Here is a 27,255-nt window from a genome sequence, read left to right on the forward strand (position 1 = left end):
TGCGTTCTACGTTGTCATAGGCTCCTGTAATGTATATAAAGGCCACATATAAGTCTGCTTTGTACTTTTGATATTTCAATACACTGAGTGAGAACAAATAAGTTATATAAACGCCTACCTATTCTGAAGCCATTCTGAAGTTCTCCCAAAATGCCATTATTCTCTGCTTAAGCTTGAAACTTTAATTTGATTGCCTGCATTGCTAGCCTGTTTATTACCGATGTAATGGTCAACGGTCTATACGAGTGAATTCTATCTTTCTCGCCCTTGCCTTTATAAATTAAATTCATTCTATTTTGTCGCCAACTGTCTGGTATTCGTCTATCCTTTAAAGTTTGTTCCACTGCTTTCACCAGAGCTTCCTTACTTTTTGGTCCTAGTTCATTAATCAGCCTAACGGGAACCTCGTATAGCCCTGTGGCTGTGCGCTTAGGAATTTTCTCTTTTGCTTTCTTCCAGTTGAAATTTGCCAGCACGAGCTCCTTCTCCACTTGGGTCTCTTTCATGCTCTTTTTTTCTTCAAATACAACCTCGTCATTGCCTTGGAAAGATTCGGCTGTTATTTTTCGGATGTAATTTATTGCCGCTTCTCCTTCCAGTCTGTTTTCATCTTCGTCTATGATATGTTGTTGACTTCCTGCCTAATAATTTTATGTGGTTCCAAAATATCCTAGGTGCGGCCTTCTTTTTCTCACGTATTCCTGACAACCAACGTTCACTTTCACCCTTTAATTTTGCTTGCACCAGTATTTGAACCATAGACTTTTTCTCCCGGTATATTTCCCATTTACTGGTTACTTCATCCTGCGGCAACTGCGCCTTCTTTGCCTGCCTGTGCTCTCGAGATGCTTTCTGTCGTTCTGCGATCGCTTCTCGTGTCTCCCTGTTCCATCAGCGTTTCGGTTTCTTTGTTCCTTTCCAACGAACATGTTTCTCTGGCCGTATTTCTGTCGTTATTACACGGAGCAACGCCATGAGCAACGCCAACTTCCGGCTTCCCTTTAGCTTCACAAAGAGTGACGTCAGGGCCTCTCCTGGAGTTTTCTTCCTCCATGTTACTCCCTGTCGCGCCTACCTGACCAACACTGCCTTTAGGTGGCGCTAGGAGCGCCACACTCGCGCCATCTCTCGTAATGCGCTGCAACCAGACCGACCGCCGCCGGCACTAAGCTACGCGGGAAAGCCAGATTACAGGAGCCGCCATACATGCGGGGAAAACGACTTATCAGGGGATGCATGACAGTCGCGCATCCCCACACAGGATAAATGCCTCGAGTCCATCAACAACAACGCAAGCAAGTTGATGGAAATTTAAGCAATTTCGTTGTCCGGAAATCACAAACGCACCGAACCCACTAAATATCTAAACGTGAAAATCACAATGTATTCATTTAACGAATATTTCATAAAATCAAATCATAAAAACGTGGTTCAGCTAGCGGTCACAGTATGCTTTGGCGAGTGAAACGAGATTGTAAATGAACATGATGTGTTTTCGGTGTACGATCACGTTATTTCATAACTCCCGCGGTTGTCCAATGTCTGTGTCGAATAATGCTGAGAACAAGGTCGGGGCTTTGGTTCCTGCACATACGGCCACTTTCCGATGGCGGAGGAATGCTAGAATGCCCGTTAAGGCACGGTACTTTTGGGCGCATTTCAGGTGCTTGAAATTGAGCGACTGGATGCGAGCGCTATCAGGAGCATGAACAGAAACAATCGTTCTTCGCGCCAAAAAAACCAGAGGGAAAGACAGCCTCGGAGAACAGGCTTTCTGCAATGACTACGCGCAGTGCTTGAAAATCAATCCATCGCTTGCCGCATTTACCGTTCTGTACTCTCTCGACTCCTCTTTTTTTTACATTTATGCACTTCAGAATCAAAACAAGGCAAGGTGTCACAGGTAGAGTCTTGAGGTGGTCAACATAGGACGAACAAGTGAATGGATGGAGCCAACGTTTGCACAGGGGCGCACTTCATGAAGACAAGTCCCAGGCAAGTCGCCCAGTTTCCTTGAACAGGGCAAGCCTCGGCGTTTCCAGCAGGAAGGTGAAACGGTTTAGCCCATTGATATTTGTGGTAAATCTTGGCCACTCCCCCGCAGTGGCTACGCGCCATCGAAGGCCATCTTATCTATTGGTATGTCGAGCAGAACACAGTGCGCCTCTGCGTGCGGCACGAGTTCTCTTCTCGCGTGTTATTGTGCAAATTCTCCAACCTCGACGAGCGTTTTTTTTTTATTCCCCAGTACGCGACTTCTCTGTGCGTGCGCGTGTGCGTGTGTGTCGCTAAAATTAGCACGCAACTATGTGCGGTGACACTCAAGTTTCAAAGCAAAAAAATAAATAAAAAGACGTTTGTTCAGACAGAACAGCGTCGGTACTTGAGGGCAGAAAAATAAAACATCTCCATTTTTAAAATGTTCTTCCGCACATATATAGGCAAACTTCGAACCGTTCTCTGTGCATGGCACATATAGGGTGTCCCACGTAACATGAGCAAAGAATTTTTAAATTAAAGGCGCGTCGAAAGCGAATTGAACCGAACGCATACTATTCGCAATAGTCTATAGTAACTCAGACATTTTTTTAATTTTCCCCATAACTCACGAATTAAGTTTAAAGGGACACTAAAGGGAAACAATAAATCAGTTTAGATTAATGGAGCATTGTTTCATAACTCTGCAGGCAGTCATTTCAAAAAGATAATTTGAATATTATATGAGAAAATGAAGGTCCAAGCATCAGTATTTGAATTTCGCGCCGAAACTCCAGCGCTGGTACGTCAGCGTGACGTCAGGGATTCCAAAGTATGTTTTCGCATTTCGGCCGCGTTGACGGAGTAAAGGTTCCGGAAACTTGCCATGTTTAATATTTGGTTCCTTTAGAACACAATGTAGTCAATCTGTACCGCTATATATAATTAGTAGGCCCTAGAAGATGCCACCAAAATCCAAGACGTCACAGCCCCCAGGTGCGGGAACTTAAGAAGGCGTCGCCACCCGTATTTCGTTCTTGCGCTTTTTCTGGCTCACAAAACGTCTTATCGTTGTAAGAGTGGTGTTTTTGGTGTTGTAGAAAGGTAATTTACTGATGCAGAAGAAATCATTTTTCACTTTAGTGTCCCTTTAATAACCCAACTTCTTAATTATCGGCTGGGGACCCCAAGTATGATACGTAGATTTATAGATCACCTTCAGAAACCACCGATCGAGTTGTCTTTACGATACGTCTCACGTATTCTTCTTTTCTTTTTTTTCTGGGGAGGGGGGGGGGTTGCAAAGAAAGCCCGCGAAATATGAAAAAAAGCCACGTCACGGAGCGTTTGCACAGTGGTATTGTGCTGCTATCAAACGTGCGTTCAGTGAATTTGGTTTGTAAATTAGATTCTCAGAGCGAGCACTGCAGCAGACGTCCATTCGCGTCCGTTGCCCTCAGACAAACGCACGATCGCGGCACACGGCCACCAACTACCAAGATAACACCCGAGTCAGGACTCCGATAACACATTCAGAAAACGAGATAAAAATGTTTCTTTTGGGTGACGCAGAATTGAAAGTCTCAAGGGCACTTCCCACACATAAAATCAAATGTAACGTAAACGGTTTTGTTCGATCTACAGACACACGCAAAAACAACGCCCGCTGTTCCGCGTCACCGACATGCGTCTACGAAAACCGCTGCACGAACTGCGCTAACGTGTACACCTTCCCTATGCCGACTGCTTCGTCGACGCTAATGAAGTCATCGATGTTGTTATCACACGAGTTCGTCTGGATGCATGGATAAGGTGGAGGCGGCTTCAGCCATGAGCCGTCGGCACTTCGCATGCGAGAGCGATCCGATGCGAACTTGTCCAGAAACTCGGCCGCGCCTACGACGCGGAACATTTGCGCGAATTCGGGGTTGATGGCTGCGTGCGGCCTGAATGCTTCTCGTACATACGCGTCGAACTCCTCGGGAAAGCGCAACGTCGTGTCCAAGTCGTAGATGAGGCAGGGTCTGCGGCGGCCTGGTGGTGGGCTGTACAAAAAGATGACGTGGTAGTCCCACACTGACATGCCGTCAGCGCGCGAACTGCTCTTCTGACACCAGATAGGCACGGCTTGGCGGCAGTTGGACACGAAGGCGACGAAGCAGTAGGGCAGCAACTCTGGCTGACAAGCCCGTGTAAACTCGCACAGTTTCCATACGTTCTCTTCGCAGTAGCACGCTGTGTATATGCACTGGTTGACATCGGGAATCGCCAGATCACTGGAAGAGTCCGACATCGCGGGGCTACGGCTTCAAGCGCTTCGGTGGCTTTTCGCCGCTAACGAACCGACGACCACTACAGCAGTTGTCGGTATGGTCGGTATGGTTGTCGGGCGGGTCGGGCGGGGTATCGTTTCAGGGTTGACAGCTGTGCTCGCGGATCCCAACGCGAACTACACGTCGCTCAGAATGCCGAGAAACCAAAACTGCCAAAACGTTACCACAGTCGACTGGCCGGTCAACCACCTCGGTGCCCACAGACAGGCACAGCTGATATCACTGATATCGATCAAATTAGACAAGGGAAACTGCACCTTCCACAGTGCAACGGCAATAAGGGTAGTGGTGGCCACGACATACTGAACTCCAGACCTGCACAGATCTCCCTGCTCCAGCACGCCTGGTCTAGTTCGCCCATTTTGCGGCTAGGGTCAGAACGTACGAGCAGAGTGGCGCTAGTTATAACCTATTCGCTGTCGTCTGCTTCTGCGATCTGTTCAGCGCTCGTGCTGCCATTTCGGCAGGCACAAAGCGCTTGTATTGGCGGTGAATGAATAAATTCACAAATATAAAAAGAAAACAGAAATTTGCGAATGTTTTGCATTTGAATAGTGAAACTAGAGGAGGAGAGCGGTGCAAGAAATGTAAACAATGAGCATAGGTGGCAGCTGCAATGCTAGATCGACGACATAAGTTTCCCTTTCCTAGCCTCAGTAAGACACTGGAAAAATTGTTTTAATAGATTCATAGGATAATCTAGCTTTATTGAGTTGATTACAGATACCCTAATGTCGTAGATAACATAAGGATTTACTGCTGTGTGCCGTAGAGAAAGGCAGATGATGTGGTAAAAGTATTCACGAGTAAGTCCTCCGCCCCATATGTGCAATAGGTTGATCGAGTCTGTTTCAAGGAAAGCTGAGCATATCTTGTTTTTAATGTCGTTGGATGTCTAGCTCGGTAGAAAGCTTGCAAACGCGATCCCAGTGCTTTAAATCGTGCTTCACTGCAGGCCTTAAATTGTGTCACAGAACTCTTTTCAAACTGTAAAGCTAGCTTTTCTGCGTGGTACCGCGGCAGCATAACAGTGATGCGAAAGATACGTACGCGGTGAAGCTGTGTGCGTAATTCTTTTTGAACCCACGACGCATTCACGGACAACCTTTAAGATTTAAAATGAGTAGTAATCGTTCTGTCGTCAAACATTACGCTGGTTTCAAGTTTCTAAAGAGCGCAGAAACGAATTTGACAACGTATACAATGAAACTGTTGTGTATATTACGAACTCTATAAAGAATGTGACTTAGTGTACAAGATCTGCGCGATTTGCTATTGCCTGAAAAGGGCAATATATGAGCGGCTATTTAACGCTATTTTAGAGAGCAGCGGACTACACGCTCCGACATTTTTTAAAGTTTGGGCAGTCAACTTTTGGAGCCGAGTGCCTATTATACTTCGTACTATCGTAACTTCGTACCTATCGTATCCCCATAGCGCTCTGTGCTTCATTATGGGTGCATTTCTCTTCCCCTTCACTATTGTTTTTTTCCTGCGTTTCCATATATTTATTGCCTTCGTTTATCCATATACCAAGGTATTTATATTCTGTTACCCGAGGTATTTCCTGGCCCTGTATCTCCACTGTCTGTTCACTGTTTTCGTTGAATACCATAACACCTGATTTTCTAACACTAAATTTCAAACCTAAATTGTTGCCTTCCTGTCCACAGATATTAGCCAGACATTGCAAATCACTTTGCTTGTTAGCTAGCAACACAATCTCGTCCGCATAAAATAAACCTGGGAGCTGCTGCTCTACTACTGTTCCCGCCTGTTTGTATGAGAGATTAAACCCGATATTACTTCCTTCTAGCGCCCTCTCCATCCTCACCATGTACGTCATAAAGAGCAGCGGGTACAAAGGGCACCCCTGCCTGTAGTCCCTCGTTGATATAAACTTTCTGCTCGCTCCTCATCCCTTCCCATTCAACGCAAACGGTATTTTCTAGGTAAATCTCTCTCAAAAGCTGTAGACAATCGTCACCTAAGCCTTCCCCTTCCAGAATATCTCACAAAATGTTGCGGTCTACGTTGTCATAAGCTCCTGTAATGTCTAAAAAGGCCACATACAACCGACCCTAAACCAGTTGGGGCCACAACGCCCCAAGCCTGTGGAGGGGCAGACGTTCTATGATAAAAATGCACTGGGCCGGTGCGCTGCTATCGCCGTCTGGCGTATGCCGCGCGCAGTTTCAACAGTGCGCGCATCACTGAGCGAGCGGTCAGTTTGCTTCTGCAGCGTTTGCGCCAAGATGAACTCGTTCGTAGAGTTAGTAACTGATGGCGAGAAATGTTCCCTTCCGATGACGAAGTTACAAATTGACGAAATGATTGCCGGTAAGTCATTAACCGCTGAATGAAAGCGTATATATATTCACATTGCCATGCTTGTATAGGTAAATAAATCATATGCGCGTAACGCCTAACCATATACGTAACGCCTAACGTCGCTGCGCGCGGACGCGCGGACGCGTAATCATGCGGCTATTTTAATATTGTCACGTGGTATAGTGACGGTGAAGAAAGCAAAACGGTGAATGGCGAAACTGGCGTTTTACTGGGCGAACTTGTGCCCACAAAAGCAAGTTACACTTGCTTTTGTGGGCGTTCGTCGGCGTTCGTCGAAATCTGATCAGCGGGTCAAGCGCATATCGGCTTTTATACATCAGTCGTCGAATGTTCCAGAGTAATCACTGGGACCCGCGTGTCTTCCACAAAGTTCTACATTATTCGCGTCGCACATACATGCGATTAGATTAGACAAGGTTCGGTCACAGACAGCGGATGGAACCATCGATAACATTCCAGAAACTTCCGATACATGCAGGCGCGTCCTACGCTGTGCGATAACATTTGTTAGGCGGGGAAACGTGATCGCCCGATAAAGATAAACAAGTACACGTGTAAATATTTTGCATATTTTCTTTATAACGCGGAAAAAATATTTATGCGAGCCATAGCACACTGAATGCAACTGCGCTTTAAAATATAATTATTACCTTTCTATAAAAATTCGCGCCCCCAATTTAGTAATTAAAATTTCGTTAATTAATCTAATCTCATTATCGATAGTTCAATCATGAAAAAAAGAAGATCATCATGGTGGGGTACGTCACTGTTGACAAAATACCGTTGGTCGCGTCTTTGTATATCCTATATCTTTCTCTCTCTCTCTTTTTGTAAGAGCTTAGCTAACCCTTAGCTGGGACATCCGTATACGCGGGAATTTCATTTCCAATAAATGTACTTATATTAGTGGGGGCCAATATATTCTGGCGTTAAGTGATGAAAAATAATGTTTTATAACCTGCTCGAATTTCATGCTCGAAGACAGCTATGTCCTGTAATGTTAATAGAAAACGTATTATTCTCCCACTGATACTTTCCAGAAAGGAAGCAGCCCGCTAATAATTAAATTACGGGATTTTACGTGCCAAAACAACTTCCTGATTATGAGACACGCCCTAGTGGTGGACTCCGGAAATTTCGAACACCACTTTAACATGCACCCAAATCTAAGTACACGGGTGTTTTCTCCCCCACCGAAATGCGGCCGCCGTGGCCGGGATTCGATCCCGCGACCTCGTGCTTAACAGCCCAACACCATAGCCACTGAGCAACCACGGCGAGTCAAAGCAACCCGTTCGATGATCCTATGAAGGGTACTTTACGCCATGCCAAACAGCACGGCAGCGGCCCTTTCAGAAGTCTGATTTCCAGCAAACCTGCACGACATTGCGCAGCTTATCGCTTAGACACAATTAAATATATCTGTAGCAGAACACTCACCGCAAGAACGACAGCACATGCTCTTCTGCACTTTCTTCCGGGCATCGTCCTTGTCCAGCTTGCTTTGGATAGAACTGAGAGTTTTCTTACTCCGCTATAGTGTTATAGCACACCTCCCTGGACACTCGAAAGTGTTTTCGGAACTGAAATAAACAACGAGGGTGGGGATATGGGCTTGTTTGTTGGTCATTATGTCGTATCTTCCTGTGTCCGTGTTTTGCTGCGCTATACCAGACACCATTCCATGAAATATAAACAGCACCACACAAAAATCAAAGTGAATTCGGCGCTATTAAAAAGTACAATGACTCACGTCGCTGTCATTGAAACACTTGACGCCTCCTCCCACAAAATTGCGCACTTTCGGCGTTTCATTACCGCCTCTACTGATAGCCAAGTTCATAAAGACTTCGTCATCGCTGTCATCAGACGAACTTGCAAAAAAAAAAAAAAAAAAACGGCTTCCAAAAATTTAAGGCGAGCTAGTTTCTTTGCTGTCGCTCTACTAGTCGAGTCCGCGTCGTCTGCAACGCGCACGACACGCAATGCCTGCTGGGATTGCAGAGCGGCGCTCCGCCGATTTTTCTGGTGCGCCTTGGGCAGGCAGCCTTGGGGCAACCAAAAAGCTGCCCCGAGGGTGCGGGTGCGCACCGGTGCGGGTTATCGAGCAGTATAGTAACGCTATGTTATCGAGGACGAAAAGGCGCATGGGGGAGCGCCAGTGCGCACCGGTGCGAATTATCGAGGACGTTATCATTGTCGGCTCAACACGTGAATGTCTGCGTCGAGATCACGGACCACAATTCTAGATTTGCCGACATGGAGGAACTTTTTCCATCGTTACCATGGATATGGTGGCTAGAGGGGTACCATGGTGGAGTTTTTCCTTCCTCCATGATCGTTACCATCGAGAATCGTTACCACCGTTACGTACCCGACGGAAACTATACGTCACAAATACCACGTGACGTAACTTTGGGCACTTTTTGGGGTCATTTTTGCTCCACAAATTAAAAAAAAAACACTAGTCCCGAAATAATCCAATAACTAAATTTGTAACGGCAGTTCTACTGAGTTTTAAGGGATTTACCGTTTTCCTTTTGCCATTGTACGTGTTTTGAATTTGTTTCAATGTACGAGAAAATGCAAAGCTTTGTTTATAGACATATAAAAGCAGTTTTACAACCCCTGTCAAAATTTAATCATTTTGTGGGACTAACATTTAGGAATTAGCACTTAATGGCGGGCTCTATAAATGTTTTTCTAAAACATAAAACCATTATTTTTGTAAAGTATTGAAATTATTAGTGTACTTTTTTGCTAACAGATGGCAAAACAACTTGTAAGTTGTAAATTTGGTCTGTTTTTGTGGTAGTTTGTGAACCACTTTGCGCTTAGTCAAGTAGCTCCGTGTGGTAGAAAACCAAGAAGCGCCCGCCCCCACCGTGCCCACGCTCGCCCAGCTGATTGTAGCCGCGAAAGGCGGAAGGCGGCGCAGCAGCAGCAGCAACTACAGACGCCGCCACAACCACATGGAGTGACCGTCATGGCGGAGAGTTTCTGTTTCCGTTCGCTGGTCATCGACGTCGTCGAACCCAAAGGTGAGATATCTTGCTTTTGTTCTCGCTCGAGGTACGTACGATCGCAGCATGCATCGGTGATTCCTTCGGCGACTCTAGGGGCTGCATTTCGATCATGCCGTGTCGCGCATCTGCTCCGTGCAGGTCCCATCGTGCCCAAACCTCGCAGTGGTCACAGAATAGTTGCCAGCGGTGCTAGCGTCTACGCTTTCGGAGGTTACAACCCTGACAACGCGGGTGAAGATCCCAGCAGTGCCTTGTTCAAGGAAGTGAGTATGCGCGTTGCGCTTTAATCTTTGCGCTTTACGGACTGTCGTCTCAAGTGGCACTTCGATTGCGCTGTTCCCTGCGGAGCTTCGTTAGCCTGAAGCTTCGCAATTTGCAAGTATTCTGTAGGCCCGCTTTGTATTGGGACTAGGTGTTCGATGGAAGGAAATTCGTGTAGAAATGTCAAAATGACTCTTCCTGTGATGGCTTTGTTTACAGTGCAGCTTAACCGTTTCACTCGTTTATGCTTTCGATTAATCTCTTGACAGCTATGGAGGTTCAACTCGTACACCAAGCGGTGGACGAACCTTTTCATGACGGGGGTTGTGCCGACGGAGCTTGCCTCACACGCGGGTGAGTCATGGTGGCTGCGCATGCATGCAGTGACAGCCGCGCGACATTTGCCAATTACAGCGTCCGACGAAACACCAAACGATCAGAACGCCAACGAAGACGTGCTGCAGCCACTGCGAGAACTGGATCCACGTACCTCAGACCCAGTGTGATCTTGTCAATGACAAAATGTGCATTTCACTTTCGCGTAGCTAACAAAAAGCATACAAATTACGTACTTGTGCATTGTAAATGTGTTGCAGCATACAAGTGATGTTACTTGTGGCAAACAGGCGCACAATACGCCTATCTAAAAAGAAAAAAAAAGACTCAAGGAGCAGCTACATTCAGAAACATTCTGTCACAACCAAGTCAAGCAGTTAGATACAATTGAACACACTTCGGCCAGAATAACCTGAAATGTTGCACTTGTGAGGTATATGCATGCAGATTAAAACTTTTTGTGCGCAAACAAACAGGGACGAAGAATAGGGGCAACACAAGGACGAGCGCTTATCCTTGTGTTGCCCCTATTCTTCGTCCCTGTTTGTTTGCGCACAAAAAGTTTTAATATGAATCTGTTCCAACTAGGCCGACTCGCAGTTATATGCATGCAGACTCTGTTTACAGTCTCCGCTTTTGATATTGGAAACCAGTAACATAGGTAGCTGACCATTATACCTTGAGTCCTTCACTACAATAATGCTAGCACAGGAGCAAGTGACTGGTCTAACACTAGCATATATTGGTTGTGAGTGCACATCCACGAACAGCAAGCTTCACTCCCCTGCTGCCTTCAGGTGTTTGGATCCTGAGAAGTCTTACTGATGGTGATATTCCACTGTAAACTGTAGATTGACGGGCATAATAAACAAGACTAGCTCCAAAACTAGGCATGATTGTTCATGCACCTAACCAATTACCATTTTCTTAGAACTTTTCAATCTGCACAATATATTCTATGAGCAGTACTTGTAGAACAATGTTACATATAAGCCAATACCATTTAAACTTTTTCTGGCTCATCTGTTTTGTCAAATGAGCATACTACTAGCTCACCTGCACTACAGCCTTTCTCTTAGCCAATAATGAAGCGCAATATCACTCTAGGACTCTTTGGTGTCATTGTGTGTGGTATGCCTAAATATAAATATATGTAGCTAGAAGCTGGTGTCATCTTTTACATGTGAACTTCAGGTGAAACAACTGCTTGGTATTCCATCAGTGTATCGAAGATCTTTATACAGTAGTAGCTGTAAAGAATTGTGGCTTTTATTTCACTGCTTATTGCTATATTGTATTTTCTTTTTCTTGTATATTATGGATAGCACTTGTGCTGTTTTATTTGCATTGGCGAACCTCTTCCTTTCACAAGACGCTATTGCTTTCTTATAAACATGCCTTTGCATTCTAAATGATGCAGGCAGCAGCATCAAGTAATTAATTTTTTTCTATGCCATGTCCTGACCAGCTCTACTGCACCACGACAAGATGCTGGTGTATGGAGGCACGGGTGTTCCCTTTGGGGAGCGAATTTCCAACCGGCTTTTCGCACTCAATCTGCGCAGCCACCACTGGGACCATGTGCCAACCAGTGGTGACATCCCCTATGAACAGTACGGACAGGTATGCTCAATGTTGTGCCAGAGTTTCGGAAAGTCCACTCAGTGGCAGCCTCTACCAGGTGGAGTGCAACATTGTGTGAGCGCATGCAAACTGATACTCCTGTCTTACCGGGAAAAATATAAGTGCTAGTATGACACGGACCTACCTGCTCTGGTACTCGTTACATACTGGGTCTCAGAATATGTGAGACAAAAATTATCAGAGCTAGCTTGCTGCGCACCTCTGTTCTCCTCACCTATGTGAAACATTAAAAATATACATGTACCTGTGCGTTGTTGCAGTGGAATTTGCAGTGCATGAAAGTTCACAGAAAATCTTACAACATTTGTGAGATTTTATTTTAGCCTGTGGTTGCATATCTACTGCATTCAGTTTTTTATTATGGTGCTAGCTTTCTGATACGTTTAACTTGTGCATTTTGTTAGGATCACCGCTTTCCTGGTTCGCACAGTAGATGCTTAATACTGTCATGGCCGCTGGATAAAAAAAAAAGAAGGCGCGGCTTGCCGCGTTGGGGGCTGCAATGAAAGCTAATGTGACAGCCGTAGTTCCATTTTCGGCCGCTTGGCTGGGCTGAATGGCGCTAGCCGGTGGGGATGGGACACATTTCTATGCCGACCCCAGACAACAGTCCCGAACTGGTGGTGCCACGGCAGATCACACCATTTTCGATACACGTGGCAGGCTGCATCTTTTTTTTATCCAGCGGCTGTGAAACTGCAAACATTCAACAAGACCACATGCTGCTTTTTCTGATAGACATGTTGGTGCATTTCGGCGTTGCTAATTGTGTCTCTTCTGTTCCACCACAGTGTTTGTGGTAATATGTGGCCTGTGACCCCATTTTGTTCCAGGCCATGTGCTGTCATAATGGCTACCTATATGTCCTTGGTGGCACAACGGGCTTTGAATACTCTATGGATGTCCATCGATTGTGTCTAGATGACCTTTCGTGGAAGCGTCTCTCCTGTGAATATGAGCCTACGCGTAGGTAAGCAGGCTTCATTGTCACTGTGCTTCTTGCCGCCATTTTTGTGGCTTGCTGGGTTATGCATGGCAGAGTTTTTCTATGAGCTTGTAAGTGTTTCATGACAGTCAATACCTGTCCAACAAACACAATGCCAAACTTGCGCAAATGACACACACGCACTCACACACACATATTTCTCTTTATTGCCTGTTGACCACATCACGAGTGCTCAGTCATTGAACTCAGTTGAATGTATGCAGCAACTTGCACCTGTTCAAAACTTGCACTTGAAATTGTGCTGTCAAGCTTTCCGCCCAGCCACGGCGGCCACATTTCGATAGGGGGAAATGCAAATGCATTGGGGGCATGTTAAAGATCCCCTGGTGGTCAAAATTAATCTGGAGTCTCCCACTATGGTCTGCCCCATAATCAAATCATGGTCTTGGCATGTAAAACCTCAGAATTAAAGCTTTCTACCCGGAGCTAATGGTGAAAGAAGCAAGCAGGGTTGTTGAATTACAGTTACAATTCTATAAAAATCTCCGCCATAACTGTCCCAGATGGCCAGTCTCTTGCTTGTTTGTGCAATATATTTTGATGACACTTTTCGACTGCCATACAGCATGACTCGTGCCACACTCTGCACTGTATTTGGCTTTGAACAGCACATTTACTTTGCTTGTGTCTTAGTTGCAGAACAGTTGTGGATTCTCTGGCATTCTCTGTATTATGTTTTCATCTGAATCAGTGCAACATGGTCAAGCACAAAAGCGCAGTGATCTCATTGCAGCCATGGTATTGGGGCACTACTAGAATAATGTTTTTGGCTTAATTTACAGCAGCACTGCAGAACCTTTGCTTTTGGGGCGCCAGTGTTGCCTCTATGACAACAAGTGCAAGTTATTTATTTGGTATAGAGTGACCTGGCAAATGAAAACGAATTAATAAACATGCATTTCGTCTTTTGTACTGCTGTGCAACAAGAAGCTGTGTTGAGTGAGTGGTGGAGGGTGTCATGCTTGTGGGTGAATCGGAGTCCTGCAAAATGCTACTGCCACTTACATGGATGTCTTTTTCATCACCAAATGTTAGCGCATTGTTTCTTCTTTCTCAAGTGACTAGCCATTCACAGAGTATTGCCATAGGCGTGCCTCTGCAGTTACCATGGTTAGTTCTGCACTTAATCTTTCCCCTTCAATCGTGGTTTTCTAATTCCCTGCAGGTATCGTCACGAACTTGCTGTATACGAGGATCGGATCATAGTCCTTGGAGGTGGCACGGCACATGACAGTCTGCCCCTGCGCAAGCTGCCGGCATTTCACACAATCTTTCTTCGGTGGGAGTCCCTGTTCACAGCGCCAGATCCCCGCCATGGTGAGAATGTAATTTGGTTTACATAAGCATTTTTAAGCAATGTGCCCTGGCTTGCTGTACAGCATGATCCACGTTGATGGGAACAGCCAAGATAAACGTTAATGAGAGCTGTAGATGTGAGATGATGAGAAAAAACAAATAAAAGTGGAAAAGGGTGAAAGGCAAAAAAAAAAAAAACAATTAACAAGCACACTTGAAGACATTCTTTTAAGGGTTCCTAAACCACTTTTTGTTGAAGTCGAGAAATGCATTTGACATTAAAACAGATTATTTCAGAAATACTGTGCAATAAAAATTACTTCAGTGCGTTCAGCAGAAGCGTCGTTATTAGCAATCCAAGATTGCCTGTGATCCCCTTTGCGGGGCTCCCGCTCCTTTTTCAATGCGTTGCACTGTGAAGGCTACAATGAAGCGGGGCGCACTCTTAGGCAAAGTTACACCCTTTTGGGTGTATCTCTGCCACACAACAATAATCGTCATCTGCCTTGCTTGTGTTTCCTTTCTTGAATACGAGCCGCGTCTGCTACTTTCCGAGGGGCGGTTTCAGAGCAAGCATAGATACGTAACTGAACGAATTCTGCAGAATGTGATAATGACTCTTATCCTGCAAGAATGTCAAAGGTACTTTTATATGAAACAAAAAAGCAGTATGTCTTCTGCATTAATCTATGAAGCTTCATTTCTGAAGTAGAAGATATGATGCGACTTATCTCAACATTTGGGCGTACACCATCCCATATCCAGACTGAGTATAAAAGTACTGCATGATTTTTGAACGTTGGGTTGAGGCTCCTTCCAGCTGAGTCATTTTTTCCTTGTCCATCTGTCACACCCTCTCCTTCTTAATGTTTTCAGGTTTCCCTCCAAAGCGGAGATGCCACAGCAGTGTTCAGTACCACAACTGTAAGTCGGCATTTGCTTCTGCCAGCAGTGTCGCCTTCTCTGGGACACAAGTCAAAGCATTTCTCAACTGCTTCATTGACTCATTGAGCTGCTCATCATTTTACTTCATAAAACAAGTTTACAGTGTAGTTCCTGAAGCCCCTCATTTTTTAAATGTCTTAGCATAGTCGTGATCAGTGACCACATGCTCGTATGTCATCTGACTTGCATCAAAGTGTGATAAACGTGGGGGAAAAAAAGAAGCAGACACAGTGTTATAAAGTGGGTACAGCAGCAGTAGTTCTGAGATCTGACTTTCTGCTGTAGAAATAAATGCATGATATTAGCCCTTTGCAGTAATGTATTGGGCCCCTCCCAACATGCAACACAATATTGGCTCCATTCGAATGTTAAGAAACTGCTAATATACATGTGCTTGTGCACGATGGTTTTCTTTTTGTTTGCATTTGTTGTAGCGCCTTTCAGAAACATTTACAATTGACAATTGCACTTCATAGCATCTGCACACGAGGACAGCTCTTTTTTAGTGACACACAGGACGGAATTTAAACATTTTCTACACAAGCATATTGCAGAAACAACACGTGTGAGTTCAGTGAATCTGAAGACTTTAGTTCTGAGAAGCAATACAGTCGAACCTCGATATGTCGAACAGCGCGGTGATCGTGAAATAGTTCAATATAGCCATAATTCAATATATAAAATCATGTAACAAACCTGTAAAAAACTTCTCTAAGTCAATCAATGAACCAAGGGCGCAATCGGGGATCATTGTTCGGAGCTCGCTTTCGGTGGCACCACGTGCTTTTGGCTTAGGCCGCGCCAACTTTGCCCGTCAGGAGCGCGCGTTCGGTTGCGCTGCACACAATTAGCCTCGGCCGTGCCGACTTTGTCAGCCGCGCAAAGTCGGCGCAGCCTATACCAATCATGCGCGGCACTACCAAATGCGCGCTCCGAACAACGATCCCTGATTGTGCCCCAATCGTGGTGCAGTAAATACTCACTTGAAGCTCACACAAGGTATTTACTTATTTAGCTGAAAGTACTGCAGCAGTCTAGCTTGCTCCATGACCAAGTTGAACTTGGTCATGGAGGTCATTGAACAGAAGGCCCTCGCTGACTTCACTCCCGCGCCAAAGGTTTTCTTTTGCTACATAGACGACTGCTACTGCATTGTGCAAAGGCAGGACGCTTCATGCCTCCTGCGTCTTCTCAACTCAGCAGAAGCAGCCATACAATTTACTACAGAATACGAGTGTGACAATAGCCTCCCCTTCTTTGCCATCCTCGTGCGGCGAAGTGGAACGAGACTCTCATTTGCCATGCATAGGAAGGCGACTCATACTGGCCGGTACTTGAACTTCAATTCATGTCACCCGGCTTGCCACAAGAAATCCATCATCTTATCTTTCGTGACACGGGCCACACGCATCTGCTCAAGTGACGACGAAATGCAGAATGAGCTGAAGACAATTCGTCACAAATTATCCAGGAACGAGTACCCCAAGAAGTTTAGTAACAAAACGGAAGCTCGTGTCCTCCATCCTAAGCTGTCTCAAGGGAAGTCGTTCACAAAATGCGCTGGCGTCCCATACGTGTCTGGCGTCAGCGAAGCTCTTAGCCGCGTATGCTCAAGATATGATCTTAGAATAGCACACATGCCATCCAACAAGCTGAGAAATCAGCTTGTTAACGTAAAGGATTGGCGTGAAAGCAAGAATTGCCTCGGTGTCATCTACAAGGTACCATGCGCAGACTGCAGCTTCAGTTACATCGGCGAAACCGGCAAATTCATGAGATTAAGAGAGCTTCAAAGGAACGTCTCCAACAAGAGAAAAGCCTCGAACGCCCTTGCCGAACAGGCCGATAATCGCAGTCACCCCATAGATTGGGAAAACGCTGCTATAATAGCTAAGGAAAAGAATCCGATGACGGGGCTCTTGTTAGAATCTTTATTTATTCAAACTACGGACAACAGTATCAACAAGACTGATGGATATCTGCCTGCCAATTACACCCGTCCTCTACGTCACATTTTGGCATAAAAACGACTTGCAGCTCTTGCCCGCTTTTAGTGTGATCAAGGAACCTGTACGGGTCCCGAAACGTCTGTGTTATTTTCACCTTGACTTGGTCACTGACCGCAATTTCTTTAACATCATGTTACTTCACCAGACGAACGTTCGTCGAACTCTTGACTATAAAGTGTTCGATATACACAATAATTCGATATTGTGTTCTATACATCGAGGTTTGACTGTATATCCCACTTTCAGATGACCCGAGAATGACCTGCTTTTTGGCTACAGTTGCTGTAGTAATCATAGTAAAGCGGTTTCGGTAGTAATTACCGTCTATGTAATGCTGACTGCAGATAGTACGCTGTATGAAAGCTTCCTGAAATAATTCAGCTGTTATGTGTTTGCTCTCATGAGAGCTCCTGACCCCGAAATAGGTAGTTCCCAACTGTAACAACATTTTGTTCAAGCACTTGTGACTGCAAAGGGTTAAGTGCTCTATTCCGCATAGTAAAACTTTAAATTGTTATTGTCTTAACACATAGTCTTAACACTGCGTAATAAGATAAACCAACTAGCCCGGCAACAAGTATTGAAACTTCAGAGTTGTTGAGCACAAGATTGTAGCGTCAATTCCGTGCCATGTCTGCATGCAGCATACCAATGAGTGAGGACTGTAGAAACACACACCTATGTCCAGAAGATTCAGTGCACCTTAATGAGCTGCTCGAAATAGCCATGAGCCTCCTGCTGTTATGACCGTTCATAGAAGGACTGACAGCTTAGATAGTCCATATGGATTTGTACTTGGATATGTACAGCACAAAATGTAATGGAAATGAATGTCTGGCATACACACCCATTGCCTCTGTATTCCATTTGGCACTGAATTTTTTCAGGTAGACCATTGTGAGCCAAGGCACAGCTTCAAAATGTCACCACTTTAGCACATTTTGACAGGCTACCATTGCCTAGTGAGGTTATGTTGGGACTTTGGCGAGACTATCTGCTTAGCATGTGTCTGGACTCCAAGCTGTATGTACTAGGCCAATAACTTCTTATACTGTCTTTATCACCAGCTGCCATAGCTTCTTCTGTCTGCTCCACTGAGTAGCTGGTTAAAAATCAGTCTGCCATGTGCTGACCTCTTCACCTTCCCGTGGGAACAAACATTCTGTCTCATGTGGATATCAAAGTTGGTAATTGCTTACTTTCGTGTTGCAAAAGGACTTGCATAGAAACCACAAATCTCCCCCGTTTCTTTTCTCTTTGTTCCTGACAGCCGTTTTCGTGTGCGGTGGTCATACTGGCACACGGGTCCTCGATGACGTGTGGAGGCTAGACCTGCCGACTCTCCAGTGGTGCAGGTTGCCCATCTCCCTGCCAAGCCCAGTCTACTTCCATGCGGCAGCCGTGACTGAGAGTGGCCAGATGTTTGTCTTCGGTGGTGTCACAGCAGTTGATGGCATGTCTCGATGCAACAGCCTCTGGTCCATGTGGCTCACTGTGCCCAGCTTGCTCGAACTCTCTTGGCTGGCTCTGTTGCAAGCTGCACCCTGGCTGGCCACTCTGCCTCCAAGGCAGCTTGCGAGGGATGGTGTTCCCCTGTCCATCCTCGAGAGGCTGCAACACTGAACTCAAGCTTGTGTTGTCAGTGCTGGTGAGGTGGCAAGAATGCTTCATCAGAAGGGCACGAACCTTTGTGTTAGACTTCGGTGAGCCTCTGCGTGGAGCCGTCAGCAGTTGCAAATAAAAGAGAAGGCAGTGCTCGCCCCCAACTGGTTGTCTGCAGGCAGGCCACGTTTTGCTGTGGAGAAGTACCTTCTCGAATGTGGGTTTGCCAGGCTTGGTAACAACAGGCTTGCTCGGAGAAAGCAATAAGAGTACCTCATCTTCAAGAACGGCCGTAAGACTTTATTTCATTGTCAACAAGTTTTGCCAAGGATTCAACTCATTGTTAAGAGCATTGTTATGTTGGAGCATCCTTTGCACACTCTCAAACTGGCTACTTGGCATTGCCAAATTGGTGGAAATCGACCGAAATCTTGCCACTGATGTCTGTTGTGATTCTGCAAAGGACTTTGATGTTGATGTGGAATAACAGGCTTTCACATTCTAAGGTGTGCCAACTTGCTTCGACGTGTGGCCGAAGGTGCTGCAGTGGCTTATGCAGTTTACATAGGCCTACTGCATATTTGTTGGGCAATTTCGCTTGCAAGTAACAAGAGTGGAAATAATACAGTGTTTGTGAACTATTTTAAACATTTAGGAATGAAAGTGGAATTTCCAAGCTAAGAAAAAATTGCGAGGTACTTTATCGGTGCCTGACCATGTATTGAAAGGCATTTTACATAGAAATGTTAGCTGAAAGTGGAACTGTGAAAGCCAGAGTGAATGAATGAGTATTTGTTTGAAAATTACTTACAGCATGCACAAAATGAATTTGGATTCTTTTTTTCACAAACTCGTAATAAGCATAGCTTTATAAGAACCTTCTGAGCACTCTTATACGAGACATACTGTGGGAACAGCCAAGTGCCATTTAGTTCCTGTATCATGGGTTGATAGCGTGTTTCTTGCAAGGTCACTGTATTTGTTGAAGCAGGACATGATGTGTGCAGCTGAAAGATCTGAAGACCAGGCACTTCCCTGCAGCTGTTTCTTGCAAGTGTGAGCACACTTAGGTTGGCACGTTTCCGTGACCACTGATGTGATGTCTCCCTTGCGAGCTGCTTGTTGATGTTGGAAGTGCTACATTGTTGTGGGAGAGGCATTTTTCTTTTGTGTGTTCAAGCTCTGTGACAATATAATCACCTAGATGACCATGAATCTAGTGGTGGGCACCAAAGTGCTGTGGAGGTTGCAGATAACTGCCAAGCAAGTGCTTTCATTGTTCACAGCCTGGAAATGTGTGTCAACTAATGGAAGTCTGAGGTTCTCCTATTTCAGAAGCAGCATGCATCAACTGGCCTAGCGGGTAGCCAACTTGAACTGTTATGTACATAGTGTTTGACTTATAACTAGTTGACTATACAGAGATATATGGCTTGAGAAGCCTTCTGGGCATGGTTAACCTAAGGATGGGGACTTCAAACATAGAGCGATATGTGTCCTACTATGTGCATACATGCTGACATGTCTTTACTGAAGAGTTCTTTCAAATGGAGGCACTTCACACTTCCGTTCTCGGAATATCAGCACCTCCGACTTGAAAAGCTACAACAAAAAATGGTCATTTTTATAGACAACATTTGGTCTTCGGTAGAGATCATTATCAGCATTGAAATAGCGCAGAACATTACATGTACTTATGAACTCGGCATGTTTGGGAGTTTCTTGCACCATATTTTTGTGTAAAGTCAGCGCAGTTTGTTTAGACACTTTAGCATAACATTATTGCTTTACTGCTACTGTTACCACCCCTACTAGGCTGTGCATCTGCTCAGTGGTGTAGCAAGCTCGCAGACTTGTCATCCAGATTAGGTTGTAACAGCAGAGGCATGGCAGTACATGCAGTATGCTAAAGCACTGTGTTATCCGTCCTCTCATTTTATTGGAACATTGTAATAAGGCTAAGCAATGAATATGCAAAAGGATGAAATGCCAGCACGTGCTAATGAATTTGCTTGTCATAGCTAACATATAAATTAACCTGCTAGAATGACTAATTCAACTAATTCATTATTCTCTACGTCTGGCTGTAACATAATGGCTATGCCTTTGATCTCATCAGTGTTGCATGCTGCGCATGTCTGTATTAAACATTTTAAATGGCATGATTATGCATGGAGATACCAGTGTCAGTTATTGTCTTTGTATTGTAGTGTTGAGCAAGACTTCACAAGTACTAGTTGCTATACCAGCTTGGTTTTTTACATCCAATTCACTTTCTCTGGTGTCCTATGGAGCACATAGCTTCATCACTGAATTTTTTTTGTAAGCCATGTCTTGAGAAGGCTAGTACATAGAGTTTCTTGCTGTTACTTTGAGGGAAAAATGGTGCTGCAATGCTGCTGTGAACATGGGAATGCTAGGAATGGGGCTTAGGATTGGCATCTTTCTCTGATAACCAGGGCCCATTGAAGACACCTCTGGTGAACAGTGGTCTGTTGCAGTAGTTGCTTGTCTACTGAAACAGCATGTAAAATGCAGTTCTTTTTCTGTATTATGATGCAAAAAAAAATTTTTTTTATCAGCACCTAAGTGCTCATGCTATGGTGTACACTTTATCAAGCAGTAACGGTACTGCAAAGGAGATGATCTACAGTGGTCGAGCAAGAGGTGCCTTTGGAGTAAATTTTATGAAAAGGGCACTTGTCTTGGCTGTGGCTTGGCTTTGACAAATACAAGTCCCCTTGTCAAACTTGTGGCTCCATAGACCTCTCTATGTTTGAATTGTATCTTTCCATTTTCTTTGCTTACTCGTCATGCTGTATGTGAGTAAACTATGGGGAGCATTGTGGCTTTTTATGAATATTTTGCCTTAAGAAAGCTTCAGTTGTACAGCCATGAGCATGCTCTAGGCCAAGCCATGTTCAAAACAAGTCGGCTGTATTCCAGCATTCCCGCGGTGGCCCAGTGCCCATTAAGAAACTTGCGTAGACAGTGGCACTAGATTTCCCTTCAAGTAACATTGCAAGAAACTTGGTGGGGTAGTACGTGTGCTACGTTGTAATTTGAAAACAGAAGAAAGGGCATGCGCCACTCACCCTACCATACAAAACTTGTAATTATTCAAGGTATTTCTGGCTAATTCAAGGAAAATCATATTAGTTGTCCTGACCTGTTTTAAGTGTTCTTGCAATTTAGTTCAAACTGCGCTTCTGCTTTATCAGCAAATTTCACTTTCTAGCACAGCATTTCTGCAGTCACTAACAACTGGACATAACTGTACAAAAAGTGCTGAATAAATGAACTATGAGGTTTTGACTGTTGAAGTGCTTTGAAATCTTCCTTCTGTTTTTGTCTAAGATCTCTGTTAATACAATTTTAGCATAATGGAGGCATCATATCAGAAACATATACCAGAGAGCTTAGTTTAAGTACCGCAATAATAGTAACGACACAGATAAACCATAAGGTACTGTGGAAAAGTTCTTGCATTGCAGAACTAAAAAAAAAGCGATAATGTTTCCATAATTATATTGTCATTGCCTACATTTTACATAGGCAGAAAAATATAGCCAGTCATACTCCGTCATCAATCACAGAAAGCTTGCATATTTAGCTTTTCACTTGCTAATAATCACTTAAAAGGGTCCTACAGCGCCGTTTTCGGGTCACCATATTTGCTTCAGATCTTTTCTCAGCGTGTCGCAGAGTATAAGTAATCATGAAAATTCAAATTGCAAGTAAAATGGCAGTTACCCTCCAATCGAATGACCTCAAATGGTGCCCCCCAATAGCAGCAGGGCATCGGTGGAAGTCTGGGCGCCACGGTTGCCAAGCCTGCTCAATCGGCCTGTTGATGGGCACTGCCTCAAGACCTCTGCGATCGGGCGGCGCGCGGTCCAACACCTTGCTCGAGTGATAAAGGGAAAATGAGACATCCACCCAAACATAGCAAATTGCTACAAAGGAAACCCATGCGGGTTCCTCAAAAGAAAACAAATTCGACTTCGCCCTGCCATCTGCTAGCCGCCTGGTTGGCTCGGATGGTATAGCGGCTGCCCCAGAGGGGCGCTGGTCGCGGGTTCGAGTCCTGGACCAGGACGAATTTTTCTTTAACTGCGAGGCTTTTCTTTCGAGGAACCTGTATGGATTTCCTTTGTAGCAATTTGCAGAATTTGGGTGGATGTCTCATTTGCTTTTTATTAATTACATCTCTCAACCTTGCGGGATTCCGCAGAACTATTACGTCAAAACTTCACCCGAGCCTTGCATACAATTGTTGTGCAACTACTCGTGGAACGAAATGCTGTAGCATTCTTCTGTTGAAGTACTCGCAATATCGTGCGAACGTTCAATTGCACTTAACATTTTTAACCAATCATTATAGTGGTACTCTTACACGTCCACGTAGGCATACTAATTAACAAGCACGGTGTTAGGTGCGCACAAGCAAACGTGAACACATCTCACTTGATGACCGCGGAACCTCGCCGTCAAAAAGCTGGAGTGAGGAAGCGCAGCAGTGGCAGTGAGCGAATTGGCCTTAGCGCTGCCACTCACATCAGGGCACGAAAACACAGCGCACGGCGGTCCCCGGCCGTCGCAGGTGGCTTTCAAGACACAGCGGCCCCGGCCGCTCGGAGTAGAAAACGGCCCCCTCCCTCTCCGCGGAGCACGACGGAAAACGGCGCGCTTCGTCCCCGCTTTCCCCCACTGCGCGCCGGCTCGCACGTTTTCACTCGCACATGCGCCGACGATTTTATCGCCTGTGGACTTGATGCAGAACCTCACGACGACGCTGATTGCAGAGATGCGCCTGGAGTGTCCTTATAATTGCCATAGCAAAAAAAAAAAAAAAAAAAAAAAAGATGGGTCATACATTAGGCAAAAGGAAAAGAGCTTCGTAGCGCAAGCGTAAGCCCGTTTTACAGGGGACGCTCATGGCATCCATCCATTCTTGGCGCGTTGCACGGTGAAAGAAACTTTCAGTTACTCAGACATTTCTTGGTCTGAGCACAAAATCAGGTTCGGCATTTTGCGTCATCTTGGACATTTTTTCACAATTGGCAGCAAATGGATGCATTAATTTTATGTGCAACTTGATTAAACTCGCGGTGTGCTTATGACCAGAGTATTGAAGCGAATGTTTTTACAGCGAAGCTGTTAATCTCTAATGGGTCGGGATTTTTCGTGGCCGTCAAAAAAAAAGAAAAAAGAAAGGAAGTCCATATCTCCTTTGGAGTATAAGCATACAACACACAGCTCAGTATTGATTTCAATAATGAAAAGCAGTGTCAAAAGCGCATGACCGATGACAAGGCGCCTGTGAACAGTGCGAGGCACGTTCCTTGTGTGCGTTTCCCGGTGAAGATTACGGTTGCCTAAGCTGCTCCGGTGGGAAACGGGCAACAGCAGCGTACGAATCAGTGGGTGACGTCACCAAACTTCATATATAAAAGGGAGACCTGCCTAGCAACTCATTTAGTTCACTGCAAGCCTGCTATGGGTAGACCAAGCAAAGTTTCCCAAAAAGCAGCGTGAATACAATGAGTGTTGAAGAGTGCAAAATCGTAATGCTCAACAACAGTGTTATGCTAAGGCTAGGCAGAATGATAAAACATTTCCTATGGCATTTGAGTGGTTTTTAACAGCTTCGCTGGCCATCCACTTTCGCAGGGTCGGGATGGTGAGTAAATTTTTTGGTTCCGGTTTTCGTTCCGGCTCAACTTCAGAGCAAGACAATAAGGGTTAAAACCGGTTTAGACACGTATGTTTGCCTAACCCTAGAATAATTACAGCAGAACACCGTAAATTTATCTTGTATTAAAAACTCGGCGGTGCTCCTGAGCTCCAGGGAAAGAAAAACAAATACTAAGAAAGTATGCCTTGCTGTTCATTTCACCACTGTACTAACAAAAAAAAGTAGAAAAGAAAATCGTAATTATGTAAGCACGTGCTCAGTAATAATGTGTACGTCGATCATTATTGCGCGTACTTTATTTACATACCGGGTGTGATCAAAAGCAACCGCCCAGTCCAGAGCCGTAGCCAAGAATTATTTTCGGGAGGGATTTAGTGGGGACAGCGGCGGCCATTTTGAAATAGTCATTTATTTTTCCGCGTGAAATAAAAATTTACTTCTGGCGTATTACATGCCAGAACCACAATATGCTTATGAAACACGCCGTCGTGAAGGACTCCAGATTAATTTTGTTCCTCCAAGAGTTCCTAAACGTGCAACTAAATCTAAGTACACGAGCGTTTTCGTATTTCGCCTTCATCGAAATGCAGCCGCCGCACCAAGATTGAACCCAAGGTCTCAAAATCAGCAGCACCACGCCATGGCCACAGGGCACCGCGGCAGATATTGTACGCCAATCGAACACGTCGCTCACATGTCATAATAGTCGACTCCCTTGTATTTGACTTCGGTTAATTCGACTTCTCGTTTAATTCAAACGCACTGGAAAATCCCGATGAGAAGCCACACATTGCTACAGAGAAAACCCGTTTAGTTCGAACGTGACAGCATGCCGCTGCGGTCATTTCGAGCCACACCGGCAACCCGTCATGCGTGCAGCGGTGACGTGTACTAAAGCTTGTAAACACAAAGAATTCAGCAGATGACGGTGACCGCAGGAACCTGTCCAACAGTGATGACGACGGCTTAGGCTCTGAGCGATGTCTCTTTGGTGATTTCCTCGGAACAGATGACAGAGTTGGGTTTTGCGGGCGAGTGACCGACGACGACATGTATAGTTATTGTAACACTGCATTGAAGTAGTCGACCCACTACTTAAGCAAAAAAAGAAAAGAAAAGATTAGAATTCGTTCATTTTGCCGCCTGTTAGTTCCAAATTTCTACCAAATCTGGCGAACGCACAAGGTTTGAATTAACAGAAATTGTATAAACATATATATTTTGACGTATACATGTAATGACATATATGTAAGTCGTGCTAAACAGTATATCGCCGCTGCGATAATTTTGGGGGGTGTCAAAACCCTCCCCCTGGTTACGGCCCTGGCAGTAGCTGCAAACAATGAGCCCCTTCCACCACCAGAAAACTGTTTGAATGGGAACTGTATATGCACTCTCAAAATTTCTGTGTACCAGGCATACCTGGAATAAAATTACGTGCGACAACACCCGCCTGCGCTCCCACCCTCCCTCGGTCAAGTGTGAGCCCGGATTCAGTTCCGGATCGATACCTCGCTTACGACACTGTCAATGCATACATATTGTGTGAAAAGAATGCACATGTCGTTCGTTAAAAAACTATATATATATATATATATATATATATATATATATATATATAATTTCTGAACAAATTAGAAGCTATGCTCGGATGACTTTGTCTGTGTTAAATTTGTACATGCACTGTAGCAGTTACTCAATTACGATAAGGGAAATTATAATTTTCCAATAAAGTTTGATATCTCTTTAATTAAATCTCTGCAGATGGAGAGAGATGAAGAGACTGAAGTGGACTCCGCTCTTTAATCTCATTCTCTTAGGGGGGAAAAGTCATTTTCCCGAAAGGGGTGAAAGCGTCGGCAGTTCACGATGAAAATCAGTGCTTCTTGGTCGGTATTGAAGTATAGCACAATGGAACAGGTGTTACCAATACTGTTTTATTGCATATAGAAGTTCCTTGAAATTGAGACACGACTAGCCGTAGGTTATTACCGAATGCAGTACAGCACCAGCTCTTCAAACTTGACAACATATGCAACGTTTAAAAAGCTGTTATCAAGGTTTAGTGCAGCATACACAGAAGCAAAAAAAAAGGCAATCGATGACAATGTCAGAGGAAGATGCCAAGTGAATGCTTGTAATACACATTTTCACGGTAGCCGTGAACGTTCAGACCATCTGGGAGAACTGGAAAAAAAGAAAGAATAAATGTTGTTACATCAGCTCTAAAAAATATTGTTCACCTGAGACAGCATTAAAATACATTAGTGCAGTTGTTTAATGGTTCAAATGTGCAGTTGCCTGCTGTAAACATGTTCCACCCCTGTAAATCTGGGTGGTTCTATTTTTTAATGGTAGTACATTGGTTTGATTTCCAACAAAAAGGGGATTATAACTGTTGTGTCATCCATGAACTCGACAACCATTCCGCATCATTATGTCGCTGCAGAAGCGCACCAAAATCTACTGTGCGTCAATGAGAGATGCTTACTCTGGACCACTGAATGCAGAAACAAATACGTTGATGACCGTTATGAGGAAGACCCCGATGATTATGACATTGTTGAACAGCTCCGCTCTCCGCTGCTGGTGGGTCTTGTTGATGTTGTATCGGCCGTTGAATATCAGGAGTATCCCCACCATGACCTGCATTGTAACGTTCAGGTCACTGTACACCATCGACCGTACTTCCACAACATGGCTGGTTCAACCTTCCCTTCAGGCACTAGAGTGAAAAGGTTTAGCATATCGTAACCTTCAGTAAAAGCGG

General features: G+C 44.8%; 3 protein-coding genes across 6 annotated transcripts in view; 1 reads left to right on the top strand and 2 right to left on the bottom strand.

The window, feature by feature from the left end:
* Positions 1–3,512: 3,512 nt before the first annotated feature.
* tun (N-terminal glutamine amidase tungus) lies at positions 3,513–4,604 on the bottom strand. The gene has a single exon (XM_050174688.3). The coding sequence runs from the start codon at positions 4,268–4,270 to the stop codon at positions 3,668–3,670; it is 603 nt and encodes a 200-aa protein (XP_050030645.1). The 5' UTR covers positions 4,271–4,604; the 3' UTR covers positions 3,513–3,667.
* Positions 4,605–6,581: 1,977 nt separating this feature from the next.
* slim (scruin like at the midline) lies at positions 6,582–22,110 on the top strand. Its single transcript, XM_050174683.3, has 9 exons — positions 6,582–6,650; positions 9,566–9,703; positions 9,827–9,951; positions 10,219–10,303; positions 11,754–11,908; positions 12,763–12,899; positions 14,101–14,252; positions 15,108–15,155; positions 18,456–22,110. The coding sequence occupies exons 1-9, from the start codon at positions 6,617–6,619 to the stop codon at positions 18,806–18,808; spliced, it is 1,227 nt and encodes a 408-aa protein (XP_050030640.2). The 5' UTR covers positions 6,582–6,616; the 3' UTR covers positions 18,809–22,110.
* Positions 22,111–26,402: 4,292 nt separating this feature from the next.
* The window catches only part of LOC126526982 (ninjurin-2-like), a 77,928-nt gene continuing 77,075 nt past the window's right edge, over positions 26,403–27,255 (bottom strand). For all 4 annotated transcript variants that reach the window (XM_055068496.1, XM_055068497.2, XM_055068494.1 and 1 more), the window contains exons 5-6: positions 26,977–27,131; positions 26,403–26,672 (exon numbers count right to left, since the gene is read on the bottom strand). In XM_055068496.1, coding sequence (XP_054924471.1) covers positions 26,636–26,672; positions 26,977–27,131 — 192 coding nt within the window. In that variant the 3' untranslated portion in view covers positions 26,403–26,635. The remainder of the gene's footprint in view (positions 26,673–26,976; positions 27,132–27,255) is intronic.

Source organism: Dermacentor andersoni, chromosome 9, assembly GCF_023375885.2.
Source record: "Dermacentor andersoni chromosome 9, qqDerAnde1_hic_scaffold, whole genome shotgun sequence".
Lineage (NCBI taxonomy): Eukaryota > Metazoa > Arthropoda > Arachnida > Ixodida > Ixodidae > Dermacentor > Dermacentor andersoni.

Excerpts from the sequence above, each read along its gene's own strand:
- slim (XM_050174683.3), top strand. The coding sequence starts at position 6,617 with ATGACGAAGTTACAAATTGACGAAATGATTGCCG. Across the intron at positions 6,651-9,565 it reads AATTGACGAAATGATTGCCG|CTGATTGTAGCCGCGAAAGG; the intron begins GTAAGTCATTAA and ends ACGCTCGCCCAG. Across the intron at positions 11,909-12,762 it reads CCTATGAACAGTACGGACAG|GCCATGTGCTGTCATAATGG; the intron begins GTATGCTCAATG and ends ATTTTGTTCCAG.
- tun (XM_050174688.3), bottom strand. The coding sequence starts at position 4,270 with ATGTCGGACTCTTCCAGTGATCTGGCGATTCCCGATGTCAACCAGTGC.